Genomic DNA, 27742 nt, shown 5'->3' on the forward strand with positions numbered 1-27742 from the left:
CCACACAGCAATTTTGCCTAATGTTTGATTTTCTGATGCCAACACAATTTCCTAAACTTCAGGCTAGCAAGATACGTATGAAAACTGACTCAATGAGAATCTCATGTGGAAAAAGTTTTAAAACAAAAATGAACGTTTCATTGTTTTTATACTTATATGGTATAGAAATGACCAATAATTTTATCTCTCCTCTGATATAAATTCTATGGAAAATTTATTCATAAAATCAAAGAATGAATAGCATAAATTATATTTTCTTTCAAAATACAAGTTATCTTTCAATACAAGAAAAGACTACTTGGCTTCTGATAACTGCAACCTCAATAAGCACAATGGACATAGTTTATAAGCTGAGACAAAGTAACGGAAGTTTCTTGAATCAACTGGGGAAATCAGTCTCACTGCTTATGGTGCATAAAGTGATGGAGAGAGGCAAAGAAGAGAAAAGAAACAGCATCAGATTGTGTCTGAGAACTGACTGTTCAAATGATAACAAGGAATAAAAGAAAAACTGCAAAAAGAAGAAAATGAATAAAATTTTTTTTAAGGTATCTGAGGAACACAGGGGAAAAATAAAAAAGAAATAATAGATTGATTTTTAGAGATCTAGAATTCCTTGCCTTAAAATACATACACATTTAGTTGAGATATATATAACGGAAATCTGTCATCTTGGCTAAAACATATTGTCTCCCTCAAAGTATGTTATGTCAAAGTCAATAATTTAAAGCTCTTGATAATATAACAGAAAAGCAGACTTTATCATTATTATTTTAAAACTGTAACCGACTTGTCAACTTCCCAGACCATAAGAGGATGGTGAAAAACCCTCAGCTACCCGTTATCTGAACTAGAACATCTCTGTATCATATTGCTATTCTACTCAGATATTCTTGCCATCACAGCATCCAAGCTGAACTAATAGTTTGTCAGTCTATTCTGTTTATAAAAAGGTAAAAATGGAAATTACAGATTTTATTCTTTCTACTGCTTGTTCTTAAAGGACTTCAACAGAATACAATAATATAAGTGAACTGACATAACATGCTGTAGTCCCACAGTATAACACTTAATATTATGATCTGAAGCTATCAGAAAAGGAGGTCATACACACCTCCCCCTCCTCTCTCTTCCTAAGATCCCAGCCTCCTATGGTTCTTTCCAAACCACTATTCAGTACTGGGGGCAGCAACTGCCAATAATGCCTCCTTGCATTACTGTGGCCCTTTCCTCCTAGTTAGTTAAATGCACTAAGTGAGCTCTTATAAAGCTGCTTAGGGGATGGATTTAAAGGAAATGATGAGGGAGAAGGTACATAAAGTAATATTTGAGAATCAGTCTTCTGCTATAAGAGAATTAAAGTATCTCATATCATGATTTGTGCATAATAGTTTAAAACAAACACAAAGAGGAAAAAAGTAAGGGAACCAAGCAAAGCAAGCAAGAACAAAAGACACTTCTAGCCATTTCTGTTCAGCGTTGGCTTGCAGCAGGTAAAGAGTTTCATGTGTGTAAGAATTATTTAATCTTTAAAGGATTTCTAAGCGAGTTTTGAAATATCACCTTTTGAATAGTATGTCTTCATTTATGTGTGTGTGTGTGTGTATAAGACGGCCAACTGGACATGTATACAGATATTTGTACACTCGCATATATAATATTCAAAGGAAAAAATTAAATAAATGGGAAATTTTAAGAGAAGACTGCCTGTATTGGAGGTCAAATTTTCCTTTTAGAACTACTTGCAAGTAATTCACTCATGTCTTGAAAGATCAAGTACTGCTGACTGATTTAAAGTCTTCATCAGAAACACAAGACTATGAAAGCTGTTTTGTATAATAAACCAGCACTATAGGATAATTAATTTTTTTAAAAAAGGAGCCATAAGAAACCAAACTAAACCAAAATTTTATTTCTGGTTGAGGTATACTTTTTCAGATTTTTAAATCTCTGACAAGAAAAACAGAGATCATCTGAGAATTTTTGTAATAGTTGGTTTATTAGGATTTAATGTCTCTCTTATAATAATTTAAATTCTTGGCCTGACAGTATGAATAATCTATACAGTAAATCCTTAAAATTGGCTTTTGAGTAAAGCCAGATTTAAACCTGGATCTCTTTCTTCAGCACTGCTCTTCTGCCAGTCTTTTTTTACTGTCTTTTGCTTGCAAATACATAAATTATTTTAATAACGTGATACTCTTAGTAATTTTATATTATAATTTTATTGGATATGACTACTTTAGCTCTGCTTGATTAGATGAAACAGGCATACATGCTTCAGCTGTGAAAAATTCCATTTTCTGGTTTTTATGTAAAGCAACATCTAAAGCAGCAGAGAGGGGAAAGTTATATTTTCAAAAATATTAATAGTTAAGCCAGACTGTTTCCTGGAGATACTTCATTTATTTTTCATCCTCAGGTGCTACTGGCTATTTTTGGTAGGGCTAGACATTAATACTGACCAGTTTAGCTTTTCTGACTGTTAACAAACTATCCCACAATGAACCAGCCTAAAGACATTGTGGTGATTGTTTAACATACACATATTCTAAAATATATGCTCAAAGTAAAAAGATCCAAATTCACAAGAGTATGAAATATTTATAAAAAAAATCATGCATCAGATTGTACAGTCTAGAAATAAAAGAAGATTCAAATTCAGTAATAAAGGGAAGAGCAAGACTTGCTCCAACATTTTAAGAAAGACCGTGGACTCCCGGAGGCCCTGGCTCAGTTATCCTTCTCCGCCTGCAGGGACGCGGCGGCCAGGGCCACTGCTGCGACTGGCTGGGTGATCCCATGCAGCTGCATCTTGGCAAGTTTCTTTTGTTCACACTCTGTGACCAAACGGTTCAACTCCGCTGCGCTGTACCCGATAAGAGTCTTCAAGTCACAGACAAACTTGTAGACAAATCTCTTGCCTTGAACTTTACAAATCATGTCCCCATCGTAATAATACCTTTAAAAACAGAAAACTGCATTACGACCATATAAAAATCTTTTAAAAATTTGGATTTCTTATAATACCTCACAGATTATTCCATAAACAGAAGCCTAGTATCATATCTATCACAATAGCAACAATGAGGTTATATAGAACTATTTAACGCTGTTATCCAAAGAAACTAAAATATTAACTAAAATTTCAATGCTAAGTACTCTAAAATTTTATGTACTAAATCTTCAAAACATATTCTCAAAAATCATGCTAAAACACTAAATTTAAAAATAAACATTATTAGCAAAACCAAAAAAACCTTAGGAGCAGTAACAGAATCCAAGAACAAGGAGTCTGAATCCGAATGCCAAGATTCAAGACCTCACATCTTTCCTGTGACCACAGGAAAGGCACATTTGTTTGCTCTAAGCTTGTATTCCTCATTTATAAAATGAGATTTAAAAAACCATGGACCCCAATAGAATTATTGAAGGTTGAAAGGATTATCCCTGTAAAGTGCTTAGCACACAATGACTGGCACATATAGCCCACTATAAAATAGAAGCTATGGTAATAATTAAGAACCCATATGGTATGAATAAAAAATTTTAATATACATATTCTCTGGTTGTTGGAATGTCCATTTTTCTGTCTCGTACAAAATGCTTTACTACGTATCTATGCCTTCATCTTTATCATTTTAATATATTAAAGGCTCTCCTTCCAGAGAAATTCTCCAAACCAATAGGGGAGACTCAAAACTGTAAGCAAAAGGGTTTAAAAAAAAAAAAAAATAGAGAGGACCAGAAAAACAGAAAAGAGGACTTCATAAAGAAACACATAAAGTGTACACAGGTACACTTGGGGAAATCACTCTAGAAGCCTGGTTTATGGATATAAAACAGAACTGGAATTATACTTACTTTGGAAAAGACTTTTTTACCCCTATGCACTACCTGGCGAGCCACAGTCCATGCGGTGACAGAGAGCCTGACACGACTGAGCAACTAACAGAAACACACATATGCACTGCCAATTCCAATTAACAGGAAAAAGGCAAGTCAAAACTTCTGGGCTGGCAGACTTTGGAGACTTCATCTTAAAACTGCACTGCCCATTTGTGTGCATTTGCACTCATCTGATGAAGAGCTGTTACAAAACAACTACATGCAAAAGTGTGGGTGGTGTAAACTATCACGTTTAGTAGGACTTTATTATAAAAACAACAGTGTCACCAAAAATCCATTAATGAAAAAACTACATGCAGTAAATGGTCATCTTTCCCTAATTACAGAACAGCTGAAGTATAATGGTTATGTCCACTTTCCCAGTAAGAGATGTAACCCATTGGGCATTGTCTTGTGTTTCTTGTCAACTACATTAAGACAGAATTATATCTCAGCCCACAAACTACCAACAGCTTGCCATCCAGTTAAAATACTGTAGGCATTTTGATTTAAGTGAACAGCTCAGTGACTTATCACAAAGTGAACATTCATTCACCTGTTAACCATGACTCAGGTCCGGACACAGAACACTGGGTGCACCCCACAGCCCCTCTCCATCATCACCCCTCCCTTGCTCTAGAAGGTTACACAGTCCTAGTTCATGATAATAATTTCATTGCTGCTTTTGTATTCCAAACATGTATCTGTAAGTGCTGTAATTTAGTTTTGCTGTTATTTGCATGCTCCTATATAAATTCAGTATACACTCTTTTGGGTCTGGATTGTCATCACCGAACATTATGTCTGAGGTTCATCCACAGCAGTGCATTTTCATGGACACACAGTACTGTACAGTGTATCACAGTTTACTTATTCACGCTACTGTTGGCAAGATATTTGGGTGGTTTCTGATTTTGTGCCTGCTTGCATGCTCAGTCACCTCAGTTGTGTCCGACTCTTGGCAACTCCATGGACTACAGCCCACCAGGTCACTCTATCCATGGGATTTCCCAGGCAAGAATGCTGGAGCAGGTTGCCATTTCCTACGAGGGGATTTTCCCACCCCAGGGATCACACCTGTGTCTCCTGCACTGCAGGCAGATTCTTTACCACTGAGCCACTGGGGAAGCCCCTTCTGATTTGGGGATGTTATAAACAAGGCTGCATAAGCATCCATATGAACATATATGTACATTTTTGTCTGGTAAATCCTTAGAAGATAAACTGCTAGGTTACTGGTCACAGTTTACACTCCTACCAAAAGTGTAGAAGCATTCCCACTGCTACCTATCCCTCACCAACACTTGGTACACGCAATTATTTTCATTTTAGCCTCTCTCGGACACGTTGGTGTGCAGTTCCCAAGTTGTGTCCAACTCTTCGCAACTCCATGGACTGTAGCATGCCAGGCTTCCCTGTCCCTCACTATCCCCTGGAACTTGCTCAAACTCATGTCCATGGAGTCTGTGACGCCATCTAACTATCTCATCTTCGGTTGTCCCCTCCTCCTCCTACCCTCAGTCTTTCCCAGCATCAAGATCTTTCCCAATGAGTTGGCTCTTCGTATCAGGTGGCCAAAGTATTTGAGCTTCGGCATCAGTCCTTCCAATGAATATTTTTGGTTGATTTCCTTTAGGATTGACTGGTTTGATCTCCTTGCAGTCCAAGGGACTCTCAAGAGTCTTCTCCAACACCACAGTTCAAAAGCATCAATCCTTTGGCGCTCAGCCTTCTTTATGGTCCAATTCTCACATCCATACAAGACTATTGGAAAACCACAGCTTTGACTAGATGGACCTTTGCCAGCAAACTGATTGGCCATTTGGCTAATCTCTAAATTTTTCTTAATTTCCTATGGATCTGTAAGAGTTCTTTAATTATTCCAGGTAAGAGTCTTACATCAGATATATGTGGCTTGACTTTCACTCTCCTGATAGCTTCTAATGGCCAGAAGTTCTTAATTTAAATGCAGTCCAATTTATTGATCTTTTCCATTAGGTTAGTGCTTCTGGTTCTATTTAATGTCTTCTCATCTACTAAAGTCAAGAAGGCATTTCTAGATGCTTCCCTATTTTACTTTCACAAGTTAGAGCTACAAGTTACATAGAATTGACTTTCAGTATGCTATGAGGAAGGGGGTCAATATGGATAGTCAACTGTCCCAGCACTACTGACTGAAATGTAGGTCCCATCCCTACTGCCATCTTTAAATCAAATGTTCCTATATTTTTGTTCTATTCAGGTCACCAATTCTAATCTTGGGTCTTTGGCCTACCCTAAGCAAACAGCATACTGTCTTACTGTTACAGTGAGTCTCTATATCCTGTAGAGCAAGTCTGCCTACTCTGCTAATCTTCTTCAGGTGTCCTGATTCTGTGACACTTTATCAGTTCAGTTAAAGTCGCTCAGTCGCGTCAGACTCTGCGACCCCATGGACTGCAGCACACCAGGCCTCCCTGCCCTCGCCTCTTTACAGTCATATATAAATTCTATAATCAACTTGTCAAGTTCTATGAACACACTTATTCAGGCAGCTACTGCATTGTAACTTAGACCAACTGTGGACAAGAGACATCTTAATTATTAATTCTAATAATGTATCTGTAATTCTGAGGGGACTTGCGTGTACACAGTCACATCAACTGTCAAAAGTAACAGTTTTAATTCTGATTACACAGAAAGGATCTTTAGGCAGTTAGCAAAGTGTTTGACAGTAAGTAATAAGTACACTGAAAATAAAGCATTTTAGTTACTTATATATGCTAAGGCAAACAAACTGTCATTGTGGAAAAGAAAAATTATCATGATAAACTAGGAAACAGTACTTGAATGCCACGATCCTGTAACAAGGAATACTGATTTAACCCATACTCCACATAATTATATAATTAGACTGGGATGAGGGGACAGAAAGGTTGCGTGTGTTAATGAGAGGTAAATCATATTCTGTGTGAAATTCACAAAACTGCTTTATCAAATTTACTCTTCCCAAAAAATAGACATAATTCCTACATGTCCTACTTCTCAGATACTTAAGTGCACATACTGAATTTCCATCACTGTAGTAAGCATAAATTCTGACAGTAATTACATCAAAACTTTCATGTCATTTATGAGAAATTATGTATAATTATTCTATTTCAACTCAATTGATGAAAAAGTTTGAATATTCAGATTTAGGCTGACTGGGGGGAAGGAAAAACAGAGAGATGGGTTAACATTTTGCATCTAATTATAAAAATTGACAATATCTACATATTTACTAGCATTTATTGACACTCAATGCACCTACGCCAAATGACAGCATCTCTGTTAAAAAAAAAACCAGAAACCTCAAAGATTAAATATGCTGGTTTTAAACAGAGTGGTGTATGTTTCTAATCAGATAAAAACAAATAATCTAGAATCATCTTTTAAAAATTCTACATATCTCAAATTACTACTAAAAATCTTTTTAAGAAGTAATTTTTAACAAAAACGTGAACATTTTTAGTTTTATTTATATAAAGAAAACGTAAGTATTTTAACATCATTACATAACAATGTTTATACAAATAAGCCATTTTTTAGAAACTATTGATTGAAAGTTTTAAAATGCTTACCTTAATGCACGACTAAGTTTCTCATAGTTCATGGTAGGTTTGTTTTTACGTTGTCCCCATTTCTGTGCAACCAGTTCGGGCTGATTTAGCTTAAATTCTCCTTCATCACCAACCCAAGAAATGCAGTCTCGAGCATCCTTGTCAGTAAGAAGTTCTAGCAAAAACTGCCACAGTTGGATCTGGCCATTGTTTCCTAGAAATTGACAAGAATGACAAGCACTGACCACAATGCTATGGATTTTCAGAGGGCAAAAGACAACAAACAGGTCCTTTGGTTCATACGTCAGCCACACAAAAAACATAAACTTCTTTTTACAAATGCTAGCTAAGTATTTTCAGAGAAAAAGTCCAGGGGGTGGTCCTCAGATGGCGGAGGAATAGGACAGGGAGACCACTTTGACCCCCCAAAATTTACCGAAAGAACATTTGAATGCTGAGAAAATGCCACAAAACAACTTCTGAACGCTGGCAGAGGACATCAGGCACCCAGAAAGGCAGCCCATTGTCTTCGAAAGGAGGCAGGACAAAATATAAAAGATAAAAGAGAGACAAAAGAGTTAGGGATGAAGACCCATCCCAAGAAGGGAGTCTTAAAAGAGGAGAAGTTTCCAAACACCAGGAAACCCTCTCACCCGCAGGTCTGTGCGGAGTTTGGGAATCTCAGAGGGCGACATAACCGGGAGGAAAAATAAACAAATAAATAAAACCCACAGATTACGTGCCTAACGGCAATTCCCAGTAGAAAAGTAGCCCAGACACTGGCATCCGCCACCAGCAAGCAGGGGCTGAACAGGGAGGCGTGGGCTGCACTGCTTAGGGTAAGGACTGGGTCTGAATGTCCTGAAGGCAATCTGAGGGAGCCAACGTGAGATAGCAACCCAGACTGTGGGACAGCCAGAGAGAGAGAGGAAAAAAAAAAAAACACAGAGAGAGAGAACTTTCCCACAAAAAGCCCTAACTAAGCCCTAACTAAGGCACTGCCGGCCCGCTCACAGAACAAAGGACTGAGCGATACCAGAGGAGAGCTAGCCGGCAGTGGACCGGCCCATCCCCCGCTGGAGGCAGGGAGGCAGGCGGGCGGCAGCCAGAACCGGAATGGGGCAATCTCGGCCCCAGAGGCGGCATCCTCTACCAAACTGTGAGCAGGCTCCCAGGTGCTAACCAAGACTTCCTGGGATTCTGGCTGGTTGACATCTGCTGGGAGGGTCGCAGCCAGAGATCAGCTGCCCAGAGGAGACTCATGGCACACCTGAGACGGCGAAACCGAGCGGCTGGGACGGGGAGGCGAGAAGACGCAGCTCCCACCCGGGGAGAATGTGCTCGCCAAGTACCTGGCCACCTGAGCTGCTCGGACCTGGGAACCAACCAAGTCTGCGCCTTTGTGGAGTACTGAGACCCTGACCCTGAGCGGCTTAGACCTGGGAAGGGCCCTGCAACCCAGGGCCTGCCTCTGACAGTTCCCAGCAGAGCAGCCTGCAGCCTGAGCAGTGTAGACGGGGAAAGCACACACGCCGCGAGCGGGGGCAAACCCAGTGTAGCCGAGACGCTGCGAGCACTGTCCACACAGGCCAGTGAGATTTCTTTGCAGGGTCCCTCCCTCCCCACAGCACCAAGGGAGCCTAAATAAGTGACCATCTCCGCCCCCTTGTGTCAGGGCGGAAATTAGACACTGAAGAGACCAAGAGAAGAAGCTAAAATAAACAGAGGGAACCGCTTTGGAAGTGACAGGTGCAATAGATTAAAACCCTGTAGCGTCCGTGTTTAATGTTATCCTCTTGCTATGTATAAGTAAAGCAGACAATGTTTAGGCTAGGGACTCACTGAAGGGGAGCTGTCTTGTCATCATTTGTGGGGGTAAACTATTCTATGAACATGTGCAAATGGCCCTAAATAAATCTACACTCTAAAACTTTAAAAAATAAATAAATAAATAAAACCCTGTAGTTAGCACCGACTACAATGGAAGGGGCCTACAGACCTTGAGACTTATAAGCTGAAACAAGGAACTATCTGAAACTGAACTGACCCACACTGCCCGCAACAGCTCCAAAGAAATTCCTAGATATATTTTTACTATTATCATTTTTTAAATTAAAATTTTTAAAAAATTTTTAAGTTCTCTATTACTCCTTTAATTTTCATTTTTATAACCTACTATTACCTTGCAAAAAAAAAAGACCCCATTTTTAAAGCAAACTTCATATATGTTTTTTATAATTTTTGTGATCTCCCCTTTTGATTCCCCCTCTTCTCCTCCTGGTCACCTCTATCTCCCTCCTCCCTCTTCTCTTCTCCATGTAACTCTGAACCTCTCTGGGTGTCCCTCACTGTGGAGAAACTTATCATCATTAACCTAGATGTTTTATCATCAGTGCTGTATAGATGGAGAAGTCTTGAGGCTACTGTAAGAATAAGACTAAAAGCCAGAGGCAGGAGGCTTAAGTCCAAAACCTGAGAACACCAGAGAACTCCTGACTCCAGGGAACATTAATCAATAGGAGCTCATCCAAAAGCTTCCATATCTACACTGAAACCAAGCACCACCCAAGAGCCAACAAGCTCCAGAGAAGGACATACCACGCAGATTCTCCAGCAACACAGGAACATAGCCCTGAGCGTCAATATACAGGCTGCCCAAAGTCACACCAAACCCATAGACATCTCAAAACTCACTACTGGACACTTCACTGCACTCCCGAGAGAAGAAATCCAGCTCCACCCACCAGAACACCAACACAAGCTTTCCTAACCAGGAAACCTTGACAAGCCACTCATCCAACCCCACCCACAAGGAGGAACCTCCACAATAAAGAGGAACCACAAACTGCCAGAATACAGAAAGGCCACCCCAAACAGCAATCTAAACAAGATGAAAAGGCAGAGAAATACTCAGCAGTTAAAGGAACATGATAAATGCCCACCAAACCAAACCAAAGAGGAGGATATAGTGAGTCTACCTGAAAAAGAATTCAGAATAATGATAGTAAAAATGATCCAAAATCTTGAAAACAAAATGGAGTTACAGATAAACAGCCTGGAGACAAGGATTGAGAAGATGCAAGAAATGTTTAACAAGGACCTAGAAGAAATAAAAAAGAGTCAATCAATAATGAATAATGCAATAAATGAGATCAAAAACACTCTCGAGGGAACCAACAGTAGAATAACGGAGGCATTAGATAGGATAAGTGAGGTAGAAGATAGAATGGCAGAAATAAATGAAGCAGAGAGGAAAAAAGAAAAAAGAATTAAAAGAAATGAGGACAACCTCAGAGACCTCTGGGACAATGTTAAATGCCCCAACATTCGAATCATAGGAGTCCCAGAAGAGAAAAAGTTCATATCCACATTTTCATACAGTGAAATAAAACAAAATATACATAATTTGACAAATTTTATAAATGTCAGATGATAATGCAAAAATACCTGTTCTGTTTCCAGGCGAACTCCTATCTTCTCCTGAAATCCTGGGAGCTCTCTGCACTTTAGCTGCCTTTGTACTACTATTTATAGCTTTAATGGCAGTTGGTGTAGCAGACTGCACTGATGCCGGAATAATCTGCACAGCTGCAAAGCAAGACAAGGGGAAAATTTTTTTTTCTCCTTCCAATACAAATAGAGGAAAAAACTACTGAAAGAAAATAAAATGCAATTAGTTTAAGTGATGCCTCTCCAATTACCTCAACAAAAGTTCAGAGGATAAGGTATAATGTCTGCATTACTGTCTGAATCTTAAGTGAATAAAAGTTGGTTTCCTTATTTTAGAAAAACTTATTGATGCATATACAGTAGATAAAGTTATAAAAAATCCATTTTTAAAAATATTTGTTCATAAGAGATGGTTTATCAAATTTTGGAGAATGTGGACAAATGAGAATTCATGTTCCACTGCTGACAGGACTACAAACATACCACCATTTTGAGAAAAACTTTAGTAATATCCAGTAAAGACAAAAGGGTAGAATCCCATGAAATCACAACCAGAGAATCTCACACACATTCTTACAGATATTCATTCAATGATGTTCATAAAGTTTTAAAAATGATAAACAGAAGTGAAAATAAAATCGAGCTACAGATATCAGCATAGGTCTCATAAATGTAAATCAAAAAAGCAAGCTATAAAAGGATAGACACAGTATATCACCATCTTCACCCAAAAGTTTATAAATGTATAAAATAATGTCCTGAAGTGTTTATGGTTACAAAAGTTCATAAAAATACAAAATATTCATAGAATAAGAAACCTCAGGTTCAGGAGTCATTTAAAATGGGATCTACAACAGGTAAACTTAACATATAAAGTTTTATCTCTCATGGTGTATGCAGATGTTGGCTATACTTTATTTATGTCTTTGTATATCTAAAATACTTCATACAAAATTTACAAATTAGCTTTTCATTTTTACTACCTTGTAGTACTAAATGGAACATTTCTTATTGATAAATCAGACCTGTATTATGGGCACATGAATACTCACGTTGATCAATTGTAACTATCTCATTCATCTGTTGTTCTTGGCTTGCCAATACATCTGAAGAACACACATAAAAATTTTTTGTTTTCATTTAAACCACAAATGCAAACTCCAATCCAGTAAAATTAAAAAACAAAAAAACAAAAAAACCGCACCCTCCACGATTAAACAAAAACCAAGCAAACAAAAAAGCAAAACATCAAATAATTTAAGCTTATTGGCCTAAAAACCTAAAAAATACTTCACAGTCATTTTACAGGGAATAGATATTTTTAAGAGAAGCAACAGAAAGAAAGCTCCAATTCAATGTTCAGAAAAGTTGTTCAGAGAACCAGGGTTTGAAAATGTCTATTATAAATCTATTTATGTAGGCTTTATATAAAACAGGAAATATTCAAGATCAGATCACCACAGTGAAATTATTTAGATACATTTTCTTCATCAAAAAAGGCTCTTTCAAGATGACTGGAGAGATCATCATAATTTGGAGTATGCATGATCAAATACCCATTAAAAAAAAAACTGCTTTAACTTTAGAATACTAATTCTGAAGATAGCCAAAATTTCAGTGGAATTACAGCTGTTCTCTGTGTCACAAATGAACTAAGTAATTTAACACATCTATAAATACAGGTCTCAAATGAGTTACAGTGAAGGGAACTCCCTGGCGGTCATCCAGTGGTTAGGACTTCACTCCCTCACTGACAAGGGCCCAGGTTCAATCTCTGGATGGGGAACTAAGATCCCACAAGCCGAGCAGTGCAGCCAAAAAAAAACCAAAAACAAACAAAAATCCCCATGAGTTACAGTGTAAAAGGTCCTAATATAACCGTTTGGAGGAGCATTCATTACTCATCAGTTGCTATTACCTACTGAAATGTTATTCTTCACCTCTCAGATAAGAGTTACATTTGCCAGTCTATATCCCTTCAGCCTTTTCAGTGCCCATCACAGACTTGGATGCTTCTCTCTCTAACTGAAGTGGTACACAGCAGTCATCTGGGTACCGAGCTGAGTCCTGGGGCCTGGGCTACTAACACAGTTCTACTGAGAACACCACACCAGGCTCCAAATCCAGACACAGAGCTGAAGAGGACCGGGAAACTAAAGAGAGACCCGACTCCTACTTGTCAGGTGGGAGCTTTCTTTGGGGGTCCCGAGTTTGGGAATGTAAACAATTACATGAGACTAGCCTCAGATCTGGGTTCTGGTCTTAGCACTAACTTATTGGCTGTATGACAACGGTAAATTATAAAGGAGATACCCCCGCTTACTACTTTATGAGGTGGTTGTGAGGATTAAAGGAAAATATTTTTAAGAAGCACAATGCCGGAAATACAGTTAACTTTCAGTAAGTTGAAGACACTATTCTTTTATCCAGATTCATAGTTCTGAGCATTCTCCTCAAGGACAACTGTCCTGAAGAAAAATTCATGCTTTATATTTGTGGTATATCTCCCCCCCCCCCCCAATTTTATAAAAGTACCTTGAAAGGGCAAAGTGCTATTGAAATGAAACTGTCCAACTCTTGACTGACTGAACACAGTACCCTAGCTTAAAGAGGCAAAGAAGAGTCTCCCCTACACAGGCACAGGCAGTGCCAACCCGTAAGACCAGCCGCTCAGCCCCGATTTCTGGACTGCGGTCTGGTTTGTTTCCTGGGAACTCTCAAGATGTTAACAGAAGGCGGAACACAGAAACAGGGGGGCTTTTGAAAGGCTGGTCCAAGACCACACAGACACTCTAAATATTAAATTCCTTCTCCAGTCCTCAAACCCTGGTCCTGCATAAAGGAAGCAGAGCCCTAAGGGGAAAAGCTCTAGGGTGTATGGAGCAATTTTATGAAAACTCTTAACACTGAAGGTAATACAGGCAATTCTTTGTCCCAAAGAAAACGCAGCAAACCGAGCTGTGTGCCTCTGGCCACAGAAGACATATTCACACCAAGAAGGACATCATAGAGAGCTGGGACTCTGGGAACATTTCCTAATTATCCTCCCCTCGTACTGTGGGACTTGGATAAAGTTTCACTAGAAGGGAAACTGCAGGAAGCTGGTGGCCCGGGTGGGCAAACTAACACAAATACTTAAAGAAGGAGGTCTATCTGTTCAGTACTGTTTCTCCTTGATAAATCACTGAGGGACAGATAATAAATGCTAGGTTAATAAGGACATGCTGTAGACTTCACTCTACAAGAGGGGCCAGAGAGCTAGACTGTGCCCCAACAAGTCTGTTCTGAGAAGTTAGGCTTGTGCATCATAGAAAGTTGACCAGACATAGCCTTACACATCACCCTACCCATTCCCAGATTCTGAGAATTAGATTTCCAAACCCAGTGGGATTTCCTTGCCAGGCAGAGCAAAGAATCATGGCCAAATAAGCAAGGAATTCCTTAAGATATTCATGTAGGCCATGGGACTTTGTTACTTTTGTAAACAAAACAATCCCAAAGCAGAGCTCTTCTGTAGAAGACCCATTCTATTGCAGGAAGATGGAAAGATACATAAGATTTCCTCACAGCCCCCTGTCCTGGGAAAAGCCTGAGTGAGCTTTAACATTTGAGAAGCCCTAGGAGAGCCAGAGAGAAACAACAAAGTGCTGATCTGGGATAGACAGCAAAAATCATGACCTTGAGAAAAACCAAACTGCAATCTAAACACTGTCCTTGTTCTATATTCTTGAGAGTTCCTACAAGAAAATGTTTCTGTAAACATGACTCACAAGTTAAAAACCTGAAATATTTCAGATTTTACCTTGCTCATCTAAAAATCTCTATGGAGAAGAAAACCTGTGATGCCAAGGATAAAATTTCAACTAGACTATTCAACTTATTTATCTAATAGGAACTGAAACTAGAAATAAACCTTGTAAATGTAATGAATCTACTAAGCCTTTTCAATACTTTTCCTCCTAATATTTAAGATAACCAACACAGGAGAGAGACTGCCAATAAACAATGAAGGAAAGCCTTACTACTTAGCCAGCATTCTTTGAGCAACATGGAGACACTGTAACCAGTGGCTTCCAATTCAAGATGGTGGGTTGCATACTTAACTCCACTCCTTTCTCCCTTAAAATCCCATTCAATTAAAAGACATTTTAAAAGATTTAATCCCCATAATGAACAGGATGAAAGAGAAGCCATCTGTGAACAAATCATCGTAAATTCTAAAAGATGAGCATCAATGACAGAACTGACTGATGAACCAGAAGTCAACAACTAGAATATATGAACAGAGCTAACTGCAAGCACAGAATCTTACTTGGATAGAATAGAACTTGGAGTCTAGTGTTAGTCTGCCTGGGTTTGGATCCTGGTTCAGCCACACCCTAGTTCTATAATCTTGTGGGGGCTCTCTCAGCCTCAGATTCCTATCTGAAGAAATAAGAGAAGCCATGATCTCTGGCTTTAGTACAAGATTAAATGAGATTATACATATAAAGTTCTCAGCACATCACAGCCTTACACAATAAGTGTTAATTATTACTGCTATTAGCAATGAACAATTAAGATGAAAACAAAGTTATAAAGAAATAAAATTAAACTTAAGTTATAATGCAAATAAGATAATAGTTTCAATTTTATACATTTTCGAAGAAGTTCCAGATGACTCCAGAGAATTTCTCCCCGAGGAACTCGCTGAAAAAAATCTTCTTGGCTGAGGCTACAGAGTTCTCTTCCAGAAATATTCAGTGTAGTGAGGTCTATATCAGTCATGCTGAATTCCTTCATTACCCAAACCACCCAATGCAGGACTTGGTCTGTGGACCACTGTATGGGATCTAAAGACAAAAATATTACCATTAGCTTAGTTGAATCTTAGAATTACATAATTTACAGTTAACTTGTCAACATACACACAAAAACACACAGATAAAATCCAGACAGGTTTTTTTCCCCCCAAGTAAGTGAACTCATTATATAAAATAAAAAGATGCTTACACTCCATTTTCTTCTTCGCTCCTTTCTGACTCCTTCATCTAAAGTTTGATGGGTTCACTTGTTTCTACATCAGTTAGTTTAGAATTTTATTAAGAAAAAGCAAAATGCACAACTGCTCTCCAGTGAGCCAAATGGAAGAATAAAATACATGGGGAAATGCCCCCTCTCCAAGTTAATATTCAGTTTTTTCCATTTCTGCAATGTTTACTTCTTTTTTTTTTTTTTTAATTTTTTTATTAGTTGGAGGCTAATTACTTCACAACATTTCAGTGGGTTTTGTCATACATTGATATGAATCAGCCATAGATTTACACTTATTCCCCATCCAATGTTTACTTCTTATAATTCAGTTTTGTATCTCCAATGGTTGTTTTGTATTGAAATCCACCAATGAGCCCCTGATGACCAAATTTAGTAGATACTACTCAGCCAGCATTCTTTGACTTTCTCAGTAGCATCAAGATTTGTGACTATCTAAAACTCCTTCTCAATTTCAGTGGCACTATGTATGTACAGTTCTTATTTTTCTTCTATCTGGTAAGCTATTTCATGTCTCTCCAACTTCCTGTTACTCAACCCTAAATGTTGACAAGGTTCAGCATTGTGTTATCCTTCCTTTTCTCTCTCTCCACCAGAGATGACACCTACTTTTATGATTTTAATACAAACTCAAGGTGACTTTGTCCCAGATAACATCTTTATCTCCAGTCCAAACCTTGTGCCCATGAAACTACTTTCTGGTGACCCTCAATTGAATACGTACTCTTGAAAATCAAGCACTATCAACACTTTCCCTTGAAAAATCTTTCCAATACCAGACTTTCCTACCTTCCCCACAAAGGTTTAGAAGGCATGGACTGCCTTTCCTATGCACCACTGAAAGCCCAGCATTTACCATGGTGCCTAGCTCGGGAAATATGAAGATGTAATCAATTCTTATCAATATTATTATTGCCTAGTCACCCAAGCTTGAGAAGTTAGATAAATATTTGACTCTCCCCTCTCTATCCTCATGCAATCCATCAACCAGCTGATCAGTCCTATCACTATTTTGATTCCTCTCCTTCTTTCTGCTCCCATAGAAATCACCTGGTCTAGGCTAACCTAAATGTTATCACCTAGACACATGGAAACTACCCGCTCCAACTTACGTAACACCCCACTGCCACATCCATTTTCAATTGTCACCTGCATCAATCAAAATCAATTCTATAATGCTACAGAATAATTCCTCACCTACTGTATCTTCTCACTACTCAGCACACTCCCACCTCTCAGCTTTGCAGAAATACTCCCTGTCTGGAATGTCCAGAAGTTTCCTTGTCTACAATAAACTCTTTCCCAATATTCCCCCAGATCACTATGATCCCTTTGAGATTCTAGTAGTATGTTTCTTCTATACTAGTTATTGACAACTTAAAAACATGTCACCTTTATGGAAACTACTTCTTTTCATTTATTGTTTCTCTCTTTAACTAAATTATGAATGCCATAAGGGCAGGATTTTAAAAAAAAATGTTTATCATTGTATTCCCAGCACCATCATGTATTAACAGTCCAAAAAAAAATACACAGAAAATCTATTTCCTAAAAGTTCTATATTTAAAATGTATAACTTATTCACCATACTGTCTTCTATGTCAAGCCTAAATATTATTCTACCTAACATAATCATTATGTATTTTATTACCATAGGGTATCCCAAGACGCTCTTGCTCTTTCCTGTAACCTTCCAGCGCAGCCGCCCATCTGGTCACTTGTTCTGACGTTTCATCTGAAATGGTTGTAATGTGTTTTGTCCCATCGAGAGTTATCACTTGAGCTTCCTCAACAAGATGTGCTTCTGCTTCCGCATGGTGAGCATCTGGATCAATAACTACTTCAACCGTTTCCGCAGGTTTAACAATTTCCAGGATATTTAGCTTTGGTTCAATTCCTTAACAATGATTAAAGAAAAAAAAAAGTATATCTAAGCAAAAACACAAAAGTAACACAGCAAAATTTAGTTTAGTTTATATGTTCTCAAATAGTAGAGCAGAACTCCATGTTAAATATTTTTAGCATTATGTCTAGAGAACTTGAACAGATTTCTACTAAATAACAAAAACAACAATTCAACAGAAGTTTGGTAGATCATAGGACAGTATTGCATCAGTATTAATTTCCTGATTTTGATAACCGTGGTCATGCAAAAGAATTCTTTGTTTTGGAAAACACACACACTAATGTATTTAGAGACAGAAAAAAAATTATGTCTGCATCTTACTCTTAACCAAGTCAAAAAAATAATGTGGGGATGAGGAAGAGACAGAATAAAGCAATGTGATAATAAAAGTTAACATTTGGGGAATCTGGGTGAAGGATATCCAGGAATTCTTTTACTACACTTGCAACTTTTCCATAAATCTAAAATAATTTAAGACCACCACTACCACGCATACAGACACACACACCTTACCTACAGACAGAGAAAAAGAACCAACATGTAAAAGGAAATTAAAACTACACTAGGGAGAGTATAAATGAGTAGCTACTCATCTTTAGAAGTTTAAAAAGTCTTTCTAAGCTAATTAAAATTATTTACTGACTCCTTGTCTTTTTAGAAGACAAAGTACATATTTTAAAACTAGCCCTTTATGAAATAATCATAGTTACTTATGGTAAAATGACAGTTCTAAGAAGCTATCATACAACTTAATGGCTACCGTTTGCTCACTGATTTAGTTACAATCTACATCAAAATTTAATCAAAGTGTACTTGAAAGAAAAAATAAAAATTTCATTATTGTGAAGTTCAATCTCAAAAGCTGTATTACAGAAAAATATACTGCTTTCACTCATTAGGTGGTGTAAACAGAAGTCGCTTTTTCAAATGTTCATGAGAAAAAAAATCACAATTTTTGAAAAAAAAAATTTTCCTAAAAATTATTTGCTAATCCCCCATCAAATTTCATCAAGTCAACTCTTCTTAAACACACTTGCAAAGACTGATTTTTCTTTCCTGTTTCCAACAATAGGAAAATTCTGGGGAAATTAAGGATCGTAAGTAGGTAATTACCACTTTCATAATGTGGAAAAAACTTTGATTTCTGAAACATAATTGTAAGCAATAGAATGTGTTCCACCTGATTCACTGGAAAAGACTGATACTGGGAAAGACAGAAGGCAAAAAGAGAAGGGGGCAGCAGAGGATGCGATGGTCACACAGCATCACTAACTCAATGGACATGAATCTGAGCAAACTCCAGGAGACAGTGGAGGACAGAGGAGCCTGGCATGCTGCAGTCCACGGGGCTGCAGAGAGTCAAACATGACTAAGCGGCTGACCAACAACAAAATGTTCAGAGATTAAAATTAGTCTAAAACTCTGGTTAGAAATCCCAACAAGCCCATTTAAAAAACTAAAATTCGATCTACCAAACATGGTTTCCGAATTTTCTGACTTGTGTATTTGCAAAGATCAGTAAACTCCTGTGGTGGATGCGGCTGGCTGGGTCACCCCACACAGCCTGTGCAAACTCCTCTCTGTGTGCTACACTGCAGAGACTAGGTTTCTTTGCAGGAACACAGACATGACTTAGATTCCAGAATTACTGGCAGGAGCGTCCTACTTGGAAATGAGTTAAGAGGGGACAAGCAATCCATCTGTTGGCTAATGCAGATCACTGAAAAGGGAGCAGAGTTCCAAGTCAACGCTATTAGTGATGGCTTTCAGATCTGGCATTTTCCAGATCCCAGCAGAGCAGCAGCTTCCCTGGGAATTCAGTTCTGCAGTGTGGCTGAGGCATTTTTAGAAAGTCAACTAGCACATGTTCTTCCAGCCCTCCCTGGGATTCTGTTATTTACTATCCTATAATATATCCTTTCCTGATTAAAGTAGGCAGAATGTGTTAGACAATTTGCTTCGTCCTGACAGACAAAACAATGAAATCAAAAGCACAAACATTTAACTATAACATCACATTAACTAACTTAGACAATCATCTAAAACTTATAAAACTATTAGAAAAACATGAGTTAAATTTTTAAATGACAACACTAAAATTAACTTACCTTGGTAGGAAATTACCTGTACACTAAGCTGTACAGTTCCATCTGTCTTTACTCCTTGGTCAAATAAACTTCGCTCAGGATCCAGCTAAACATGGGTAAAAGGATTAAGATTACTTTAGCTCAGTCATCTGGTTTAATATAAGTGGATGTGCCAAACAGGACTTATTACTGAGGTATACTAATTAAATTACAAGAACACATTTAATTATTCAAGTTGTCATATCATTTAATTCTCTGCCAAAACTGAGAAGGATTTCACCACTGTGGCAGCAATTAAGGACAACACAGACAGGACTTGTTTTAAATAGTGGTTTTCTCTAGCTCTGGAGTCTAGTTTAGAATTTTAAATAATGCCAAAAGGCAACTATTATTTCTGCAAAAGTATTTCTGGTAGAAGATAATGCAAGTTATCTGCCATGAATAAGCAAGGGTTTTTTATTAGCGGGGACAATTTATACAAATTTATTTATATACTTCTTGCCAAATCTCTTCATAACCAAGGATACACATGTAAGATCAGGGTTAATTTAATTTCTGATCATGAAGTTAACAAAGTTAAAGGACTTATAATCATACTATCTGACCAAGCTATGAATATCTTTAGTCATAGTTCTATATTCTTTCGGTATCTTTCAGTATCAGTGCTTTTGAGTGCATTTCACGCAAATGGCAAAAAGAACTTCTGACTTCTGGACATTTTATCAAGTTTAAAAACATGTTTCTGTCAAATTATTTTGAATAAGGTATATTTCTGTGTATACATACAGCGGGAGATACAAAGTCCTCCCACTCTTATTCCTAGAATTCAGCCAATATGGGAATCATGGTACAAACATATTTTCTAAAATGAGAAATGCCATACACATAAAGTCTAAAATCTTAAGTGACTGCATCTAACTTAAACAGAGACAAGGCAAACTGTGTAACCCTGCAGACAGACAGGTCAAACGGGGCAGCTTCACTCCTCGATACAACAGACTCCGTATGGCATTTTGCTAAAAATTCTCCTAACACTGAGATCTCTGCCCTCTCTAGTAGACATTGGTAATGGCATTATCTGCTAGAAGCTAAAGCCTGTGCAGCTCTGAAACAGGGTCCTCAGGTACTGAGCACGCTGGCTCATTCAGTAAGAGCTGGCTCAAGGACAGAACTCAAGCACGGTATCTGATCTTGGGTCACATTCCTCAGAGAAGCGCAACGCAAGTGCTGTTCATCAGCTTTGAAGTCAGCACTCACCTGAAAATATAAAAGCATTCGTATTTGTATTACACAAGTGGCAAGCCTTCTGACTCCAACTATATATTTGTTTTAAATGACATGGAAAACAGAAGCTGCTATCCTCATATTCTTTTTGAAGAGAGGAAGGGAGACAGGAAGAAATGAAAAATGCCCTAGATTCAAAGCTAGTTCTGAATTCTACAATACTATAAATTATGCATATTCCCATTTATTCAACCAATATTCATTTATTTATTGGTGGTAAGGAAAGTTTGCTTTATTTGGGATGCTGGCAATTGGCGGGGAGCAGAGTCCTATCCAAAGGCCGACTCCCCTCCACTGACAATCAGTGGGCAAGAGCACTTACAGATGGAAGGAGGGCTACATGCACAAACAGTATAGTCAGCTCTGACAGTCATCTTGAAATTGGTCATTGGTGGTGTGACCAGTGTCATCTTGGTTATTTTAAGTACAGTTAATCTTAGTTCCAGGTCAGTCTGTTCCCACTTTCTTAAGGTCAATTCTTGGAATTGTGGCATCTTATGTTATGGCTACAGTCTGGCCATCAGTCTGGTCATCATACAGTTAAACTTCTTCCACCTGGGGGCGGTTTTAGTATCTATAAGACAGCTCACAGGATATGACAGCCCTTGAGAAAGAACTAAAGGTCCCTGACTTTGCTTAATGACTAAATTATTTTTGTTTCGTTATTATTTTTATTTTCCTTTGTTTCTGCATTTTCTCCTTCTCTGATTAAACTTATTCTTTGGCTAAAGTTTTTTCCAGACAAAAGGCAGGCTGAAGACATGGGAGGCAAGGCCTGGTGCACTGTTATTCAGGCGCTCAGCCCTGTCCGACTCTTTGTTACCCCGTGGATTGCAGAACACCGGGCTTCCTGGTCCCTGACGATCTCCCAGAGTTTGCTCAAACTCATGTCCATTGAGCTGATGATGCCATCCAACCATCATCCTCTGTCACCCTCTTCTTCTCCTGCCTTCAATCTTTCCCAGCATCAAGGTATTTCCAATGAATCAGGTGGCCAAAGTATTAAGACTTTTAGCTTCAGTGTCAGTCCTTCCAATGAATATTCAGGGTTGGTTTCCTTTAGGATTGACTGGTTTGATTTTCTTGCATTCCAAGGGATTCTCAAGAATCTTCTCCAGCATAATTCCCTGGAGGCCTAGTGGTTAGGATTTAGCTCTGTCACTGCTATGGCCCAGGTTTGATCCCTTCAACCAATATTTATTGAGATCCTATGATAGGTTGGCTACTTTGCAGGTGATACTTTCATTTTAGTTAGGTCAGATATTATAAGAGCAGCAACAAATGTCAGAGCTAAAAGACAACTAAGACATTGAGTCCAAATTCCCCTTAATTTTACACATAAGAAAAAACAAGGTAAGTCCAGTGACACTGAATTATGCAAGGAAAACTTTCCTAAAAAGTCAGCCTCGAACAAGTGAAGAGAGTTCTATAGTTACATAGGCCTCAGTTCAAATTCCAATGCACCCCAATACACTGGGCAAATTAATTTCTTTTAAATCTCAGTTGCTACATCTGCAGATTATGATTTAAAATATGCCAACTTCAAAGACTGCTGTGAAGAATGAGATAATTTACAAATGTCTTGCAAATATTTTTTCATTCAATCTAAACTGCCCATATAACTCTAGTTGACCAATTTATTTTTTGGCTGCACCTCACAGCATGCAGAACTTCCCTGACCAGGGATCAAACCCTCGTCCCCTACAGTGGAAGTGTGCAGTCTTAACCACTGGACCACCAGAGAAGCCCTGGTTCAGTTATTTTTAATGGCTACCTTGAATTCTAATCAACAGACTTTATTTATCTGATTTCCTATTTTTGGATCATTTGAGACATTTTTAGTTTCTGCACAACTATGCAATGTATGCCTTTGCTCACTGAGGGAGCACTTAAGAAAATTCCTTGAGGAAAGCTGCTAAATATTTCACATTCAACATTAAGACACTAAATACTAAGTTACCTTCCAAAAAGATTATGTTAATTCACCCCTATGAATTATGTTATGAATTATGTTAATTCATAGCTGAGAGAAGAAAAACCTTAAATCACAGTATTATTAGACTCACATATATTCTCTTTATAAGAGCAACTTCCCTCCTCTCCTAATATTCATTAGACTTACCAGGAAAAAAAGTATAGTTAGATGGCAACTAAAATTCACAAATTTAATTAAAACATTTCAACTTATTCTACATTAGTATCTTATTTAAAAATAGAGGAGACATGATTCGAATTTTTAAGAAACTGAGGCAGAAGTTCTTATTTGTGGAATAGCTACATTACAAGGCAGAGGGGGGAGGAGTGAAGAATAAACCAAACCAAACATTCGAAAAGATGACATGATATACCTAAGACAGCATTAAAAAACCAGAATAAATCCCTAGTACTTATTCATATGTTCAAGAAAGGTCCGAAGAAACTATTTGAGCAACCCTATATAGGCAACTACTTTTTATACATAAAAATACTCCCTTTCTTGAAAGAATACCATAAAACATGACTATAAATATGCTGCAAACACAATATGTTATTATTATATTACCACAGGTAAACTCCTATTGCAACAATCTCCAAGAAATATACATATAGTGGTATTTAAATTTTTATCCAAAATTTACTGCTGGAGCAAACAAAGATGGAAGTGAATATAAAATCATTTGGTCAAAAATCTAAAAGAGGAGGAAACTGATGTAGAAACAAGTTAAAAGTTAGTTAGAAACAGGACGTGAGGGCACAGTTCTTCAACTTTCAAGGTCAATGTGCTTCTCACTACGTTTAAGCTCTGATTAAACTGGATTTAAACTTCTCATTTTGCATTTGTCCAGGTGAAAAAGCAAAGTTTGACTTATTAATCTTTTAAAAATAATTCTAAGTGGAACAAGTATTTCTGAAAGAACTCTATTTCTAAATGCTTACATTTTATAAAAATATAGGTCAAATGGAGATAAAGGGGTGATAAAGGCTATAGTTAGAAAAGGCCAACAATAACAACAAAGCCATTTCTAATGCAGACATAAATGCTGAAATACAAATCTCAAAAAAGAAAAAACATAATACCTGGATATCCTGCAGGCAAATTTCGTGAGCATCCAGAGAACACTGCAGTCTTGGTTCTAGTAGTTTCTTTAAATTGCCTATTGGCTCATTGATGTCTATGGCCTGACTTACACATTCAGCTGGAGTGTAGGTCTGCTCTACAATGCTGAAGAATATAATGTCAGAGGACCCAATGTTAAAGAATGTAGTGGTGAACAATTACCTTCTTACCCTGGATATTAACCCAACAATATGTTCAAAACAAAATTCAATTCCAAAACACATTTCTGGTTGAAACTCATTTCTGCACAGACACCTTTCATAGTGGTAGGCTCATCATCAACCAGTGTTGCCAAACTTAATAACAAATCACATTACACAAAGAAATGCAAGCTTGAAATTTAAGGCACCTTTGCAAATATACTGCATCACACACACAGACACACACACGCACATATATGGACGTGTGTGTATATGCATACTAGTATTGCTTACACTACAATATTTAAGGGGAAATGTCTGCATTTATATTTCCAAGTTATTTTGAAGAATTTTAGGAAGGAAATATAAAAAAGGAATTCCTTCAGAAAGGAATATAAAAAGTCTCTTCAAAACTTGTATGCTGTCTCTACTTCCCCAAATCAATACAATAATACAAGTTATAAGACATGAAAATACAGGTTATATAAAATATTTTCCATCTAATCTAATCTGAAAACTACTGGTTATCATCAGTCTAGATTCACCTTAAAAAATTATATTCTTCCTTTAAAACTCTCCACGTGCTCTTTTGCATTTTTATTTCATATTCTAAGTTCTAAAAAAACCCATAAGTTCTGTAAGAGTAAAATCTTTGGTAATTCCACATATCTTTTGTGAATCCTTACTTGAGGCCAAATGGAAAGTAGACACCAATAAGTATTTGCTGAATTGGTAAATCTACAATTCAATCAAGTTTCATATGCTTAATTTAAATATGGTTTAAATCTCACAGTAGTCAAAAACAGTGTGTACTTAAAAGAGACCACTCATGACTGAAAAAAAATTTATTTTAAAATAATAAACATTTTATTATTATTACTATTTGTTAAGGCAAATTAATTGGGTCTTTTGGCTATGTAAATATTTTTACAAGTTCTTCAGCTATAGCAGAGTGGGCTATATGTTTCTTTTTTTTGTAACAATACTCTTTACAAGAGTCAGATGTCACTTTAACACAGATTTTTAAGGACCCATTTTACATAAGCTCAACATTTAAAACATTTTAAAATATTCTGTTGCCATCATTTAAACCTTGGGAGATCCATATAAAAAAATCTGATTACCAATTTCCCTTGAGAAAATGTAGATGATCTCACGTCACGGGACCTACATTCCTGCATAGCACTCTGCTCCAACTAGACAGCTGTAACCGCCGGCTTCACATAGCTACTCCCCAGGTCAACAGTAACTAAATCGCAGTAACTACCAACCTCTTACTTGAGACATCAACGAAGGTTCTCTCTACCAAGTCAGACAGTAAAAACTTTACACTCTGTGGATCATTTATACATATGTGTGTACAAAAACATAAATATATTCATGTCAGGCTTCAAGACAGCTCAAATGATCCTCACCTTCTAATATTTACAGCTTTTTACAGTTCCCTCCCAAACTGTCCCAAGGCTGGACTATGTGACCAAACGACTAAGGCAGAGTGATTCAAGTACTGCCTCTAAGATTAGCTTGTTTAAAGAGACGCCGTGGCGAATGCTCCCTCGGACCATGTGCTCTAGGGAAAGCCAGCCGCCGTGTGGTGAGCAGCCCCACATGAAGCCCACGTGCTGAGGAAGTGAGTGGTCCTGTCACCAGTCTTATGAGTGATTTTAGAAACAGATATGCTAACCTCAGCCAACTCTTCAGAGGACTGTAGCCCAGACAAACAGCCTAACTGCAAGCTCTTGAGAGTCTCTGAGCCAGAACCAAGCAGCCAACTGACTGCATGAGAGGCTCCTGACTCAGAAACTCTGTGCAAGAGTAACTGTTGGGTGTTTTAAGCTGCAAAGTTTTGGAGTAATGTGCTAAATAAATAAGTGTATGTATATACGTATATACACACATACATATGTATATATATGAAAATAAGAGAGGCAAGTAGCCTATTGCTTCTGCTGGAGAAAATAGCATAATCAAACATACGGAAAAGCTCCATTCAAAACTTAATGTCTCCTGTGCAGTCATGCCAAGGTATTTTAGACCTTTGTGGCCAGGAAAATGTTTCCATGCCAAGGCATGGTGGGAGAGGACAGGGCGGGGGACACTAAAACAAAGTTTGTATTTTGAGCTAGAGCAAAACATCTCGCCTGAGCAGATGAGGTGGCCTGAGTAACCACGGCTTCATGAGTAATCATGGCCTCAGGGCAGAAGAGCTGCTAATTAACTGGCACACAATCTCAATTACGCAAGACAAAAAAGTTGCAAAAGATCTATTGCACAACATTGTGCCTACAGCTGACAATATTGTACACTACACTTAAAAATTTACTGTGGGTACATACTGTGTTAAATGTTCTTACCACAGTAAAATACAATTTTTAAACAATTTCAGGTCTTTCATCTCAGCTGCACGCTCAACATTCAGCAAGCTACTCAACCTTAGTAATCTGTCCATTCCCACTGGAGTTCTTCTAAACCTCTGTTCGAAGTTTTCTACCACTCTTCAGCCCCTCTTACTTTCTGTACATTATCTCAGCTCCTGCTTTCCAGAGTAAACTAGGACCATTAGTCATTACCTTCCTTGTCCTTCTTGACTCCCAAATCCCTCTTTTCACTCACATCCTCTCCTTGGATCCTGAACTCATTATCACTGCCCGCCTTCCTTAATGAAGTAAGCAGTATTCTATTACTATTCCAAAAACTAACACCTTTCACTTCTCTATATGCTTAGTACAGTGATGACTCATGACCAACCTAGACAGCATATTAAAAAACAGAGACATTACTTTGCCGACAAAGGCTCGTTTAGTCAAAGCTACGGTTTTTCCAGTAGTCAGGTATGCATGTGAAAGCTGAGCGCTGAAGAAATGATGGTTTTGAACTGTAGTGCTGGTGAAGACTCTTCAGAGTCTTGCAGTTCAAGGACTGCAAGGAGAGCAAACCAGTTAATCCTAAAGGAAATCAGTCCTGAATATTCATTGGAAGGACTGATGCTGAAGCTGAAGCTCCAATACTTTGGCCACCTCATGGGAAGAGCTGACTCACTCAAAGACCCTGATGCTGGCAAAGAGTGAAGATGGGAGGAGAAGGGGACAACAGAGGACGCGATGGTTGGGTGGCATCACTGACTCGATGGACATGAGTCTGAGCAAGCTCTGGGAGCTGGTGATGGACAGGGAGGTCTGGCGTGCTGCAGTCCATGAAGTTGCAAAGAACTGGACACAATGAGTGACTGACTGATGATGGCTCATACAGCTTGTGTGTTTCTTCAATTATAAGGCAGT

General features: G+C 38.0%; 1 protein-coding gene across 6 annotated transcripts in view; it reads right to left on the reverse strand.

Moving 5' to 3' along the window:
• Positions 1-2206: 2206 nt before the first annotated feature.
• The window catches only part of GABPA (GA binding protein transcription factor subunit alpha), a 35377-nt gene continuing 9841 nt past the window's right edge, over positions 2207-27742 (reverse strand). For all 6 annotated transcript variants that reach the window (XM_043448940.1, XM_043448939.1, XM_043448941.1 and 3 more), the window contains exons 3-10: positions 24285-24429; positions 19965-20049; positions 17602-17847; positions 15557-15751; positions 11972-12025; positions 10917-11057; positions 7491-7683; positions 2207-2962 (exon numbers count right to left, since the gene is read on the reverse strand). In XM_043448940.1, the coding sequence (XP_043304875.1) occupies positions 2734-2962; positions 7491-7683; positions 10917-11057; positions 11972-12025; positions 15557-15751; positions 17602-17847; positions 19965-20049; positions 24285-24429 (1288 nt within the window). In that variant the 3' untranslated portion in view covers positions 2207-2733. The remainder of the gene's footprint in view (positions 2963-7490; positions 7684-10916; positions 11058-11971; positions 12026-15556; positions 15752-17601; positions 17848-19964; positions 20050-24284; positions 24430-27742) is intronic.

Source organism: Cervus canadensis, chromosome 27 (assembly GCF_019320065.1).
Source record: "Cervus canadensis isolate Bull #8, Minnesota chromosome 27, ASM1932006v1, whole genome shotgun sequence".
Lineage (NCBI taxonomy): Eukaryota > Metazoa > Chordata > Mammalia > Artiodactyla > Cervidae > Cervus > Cervus canadensis.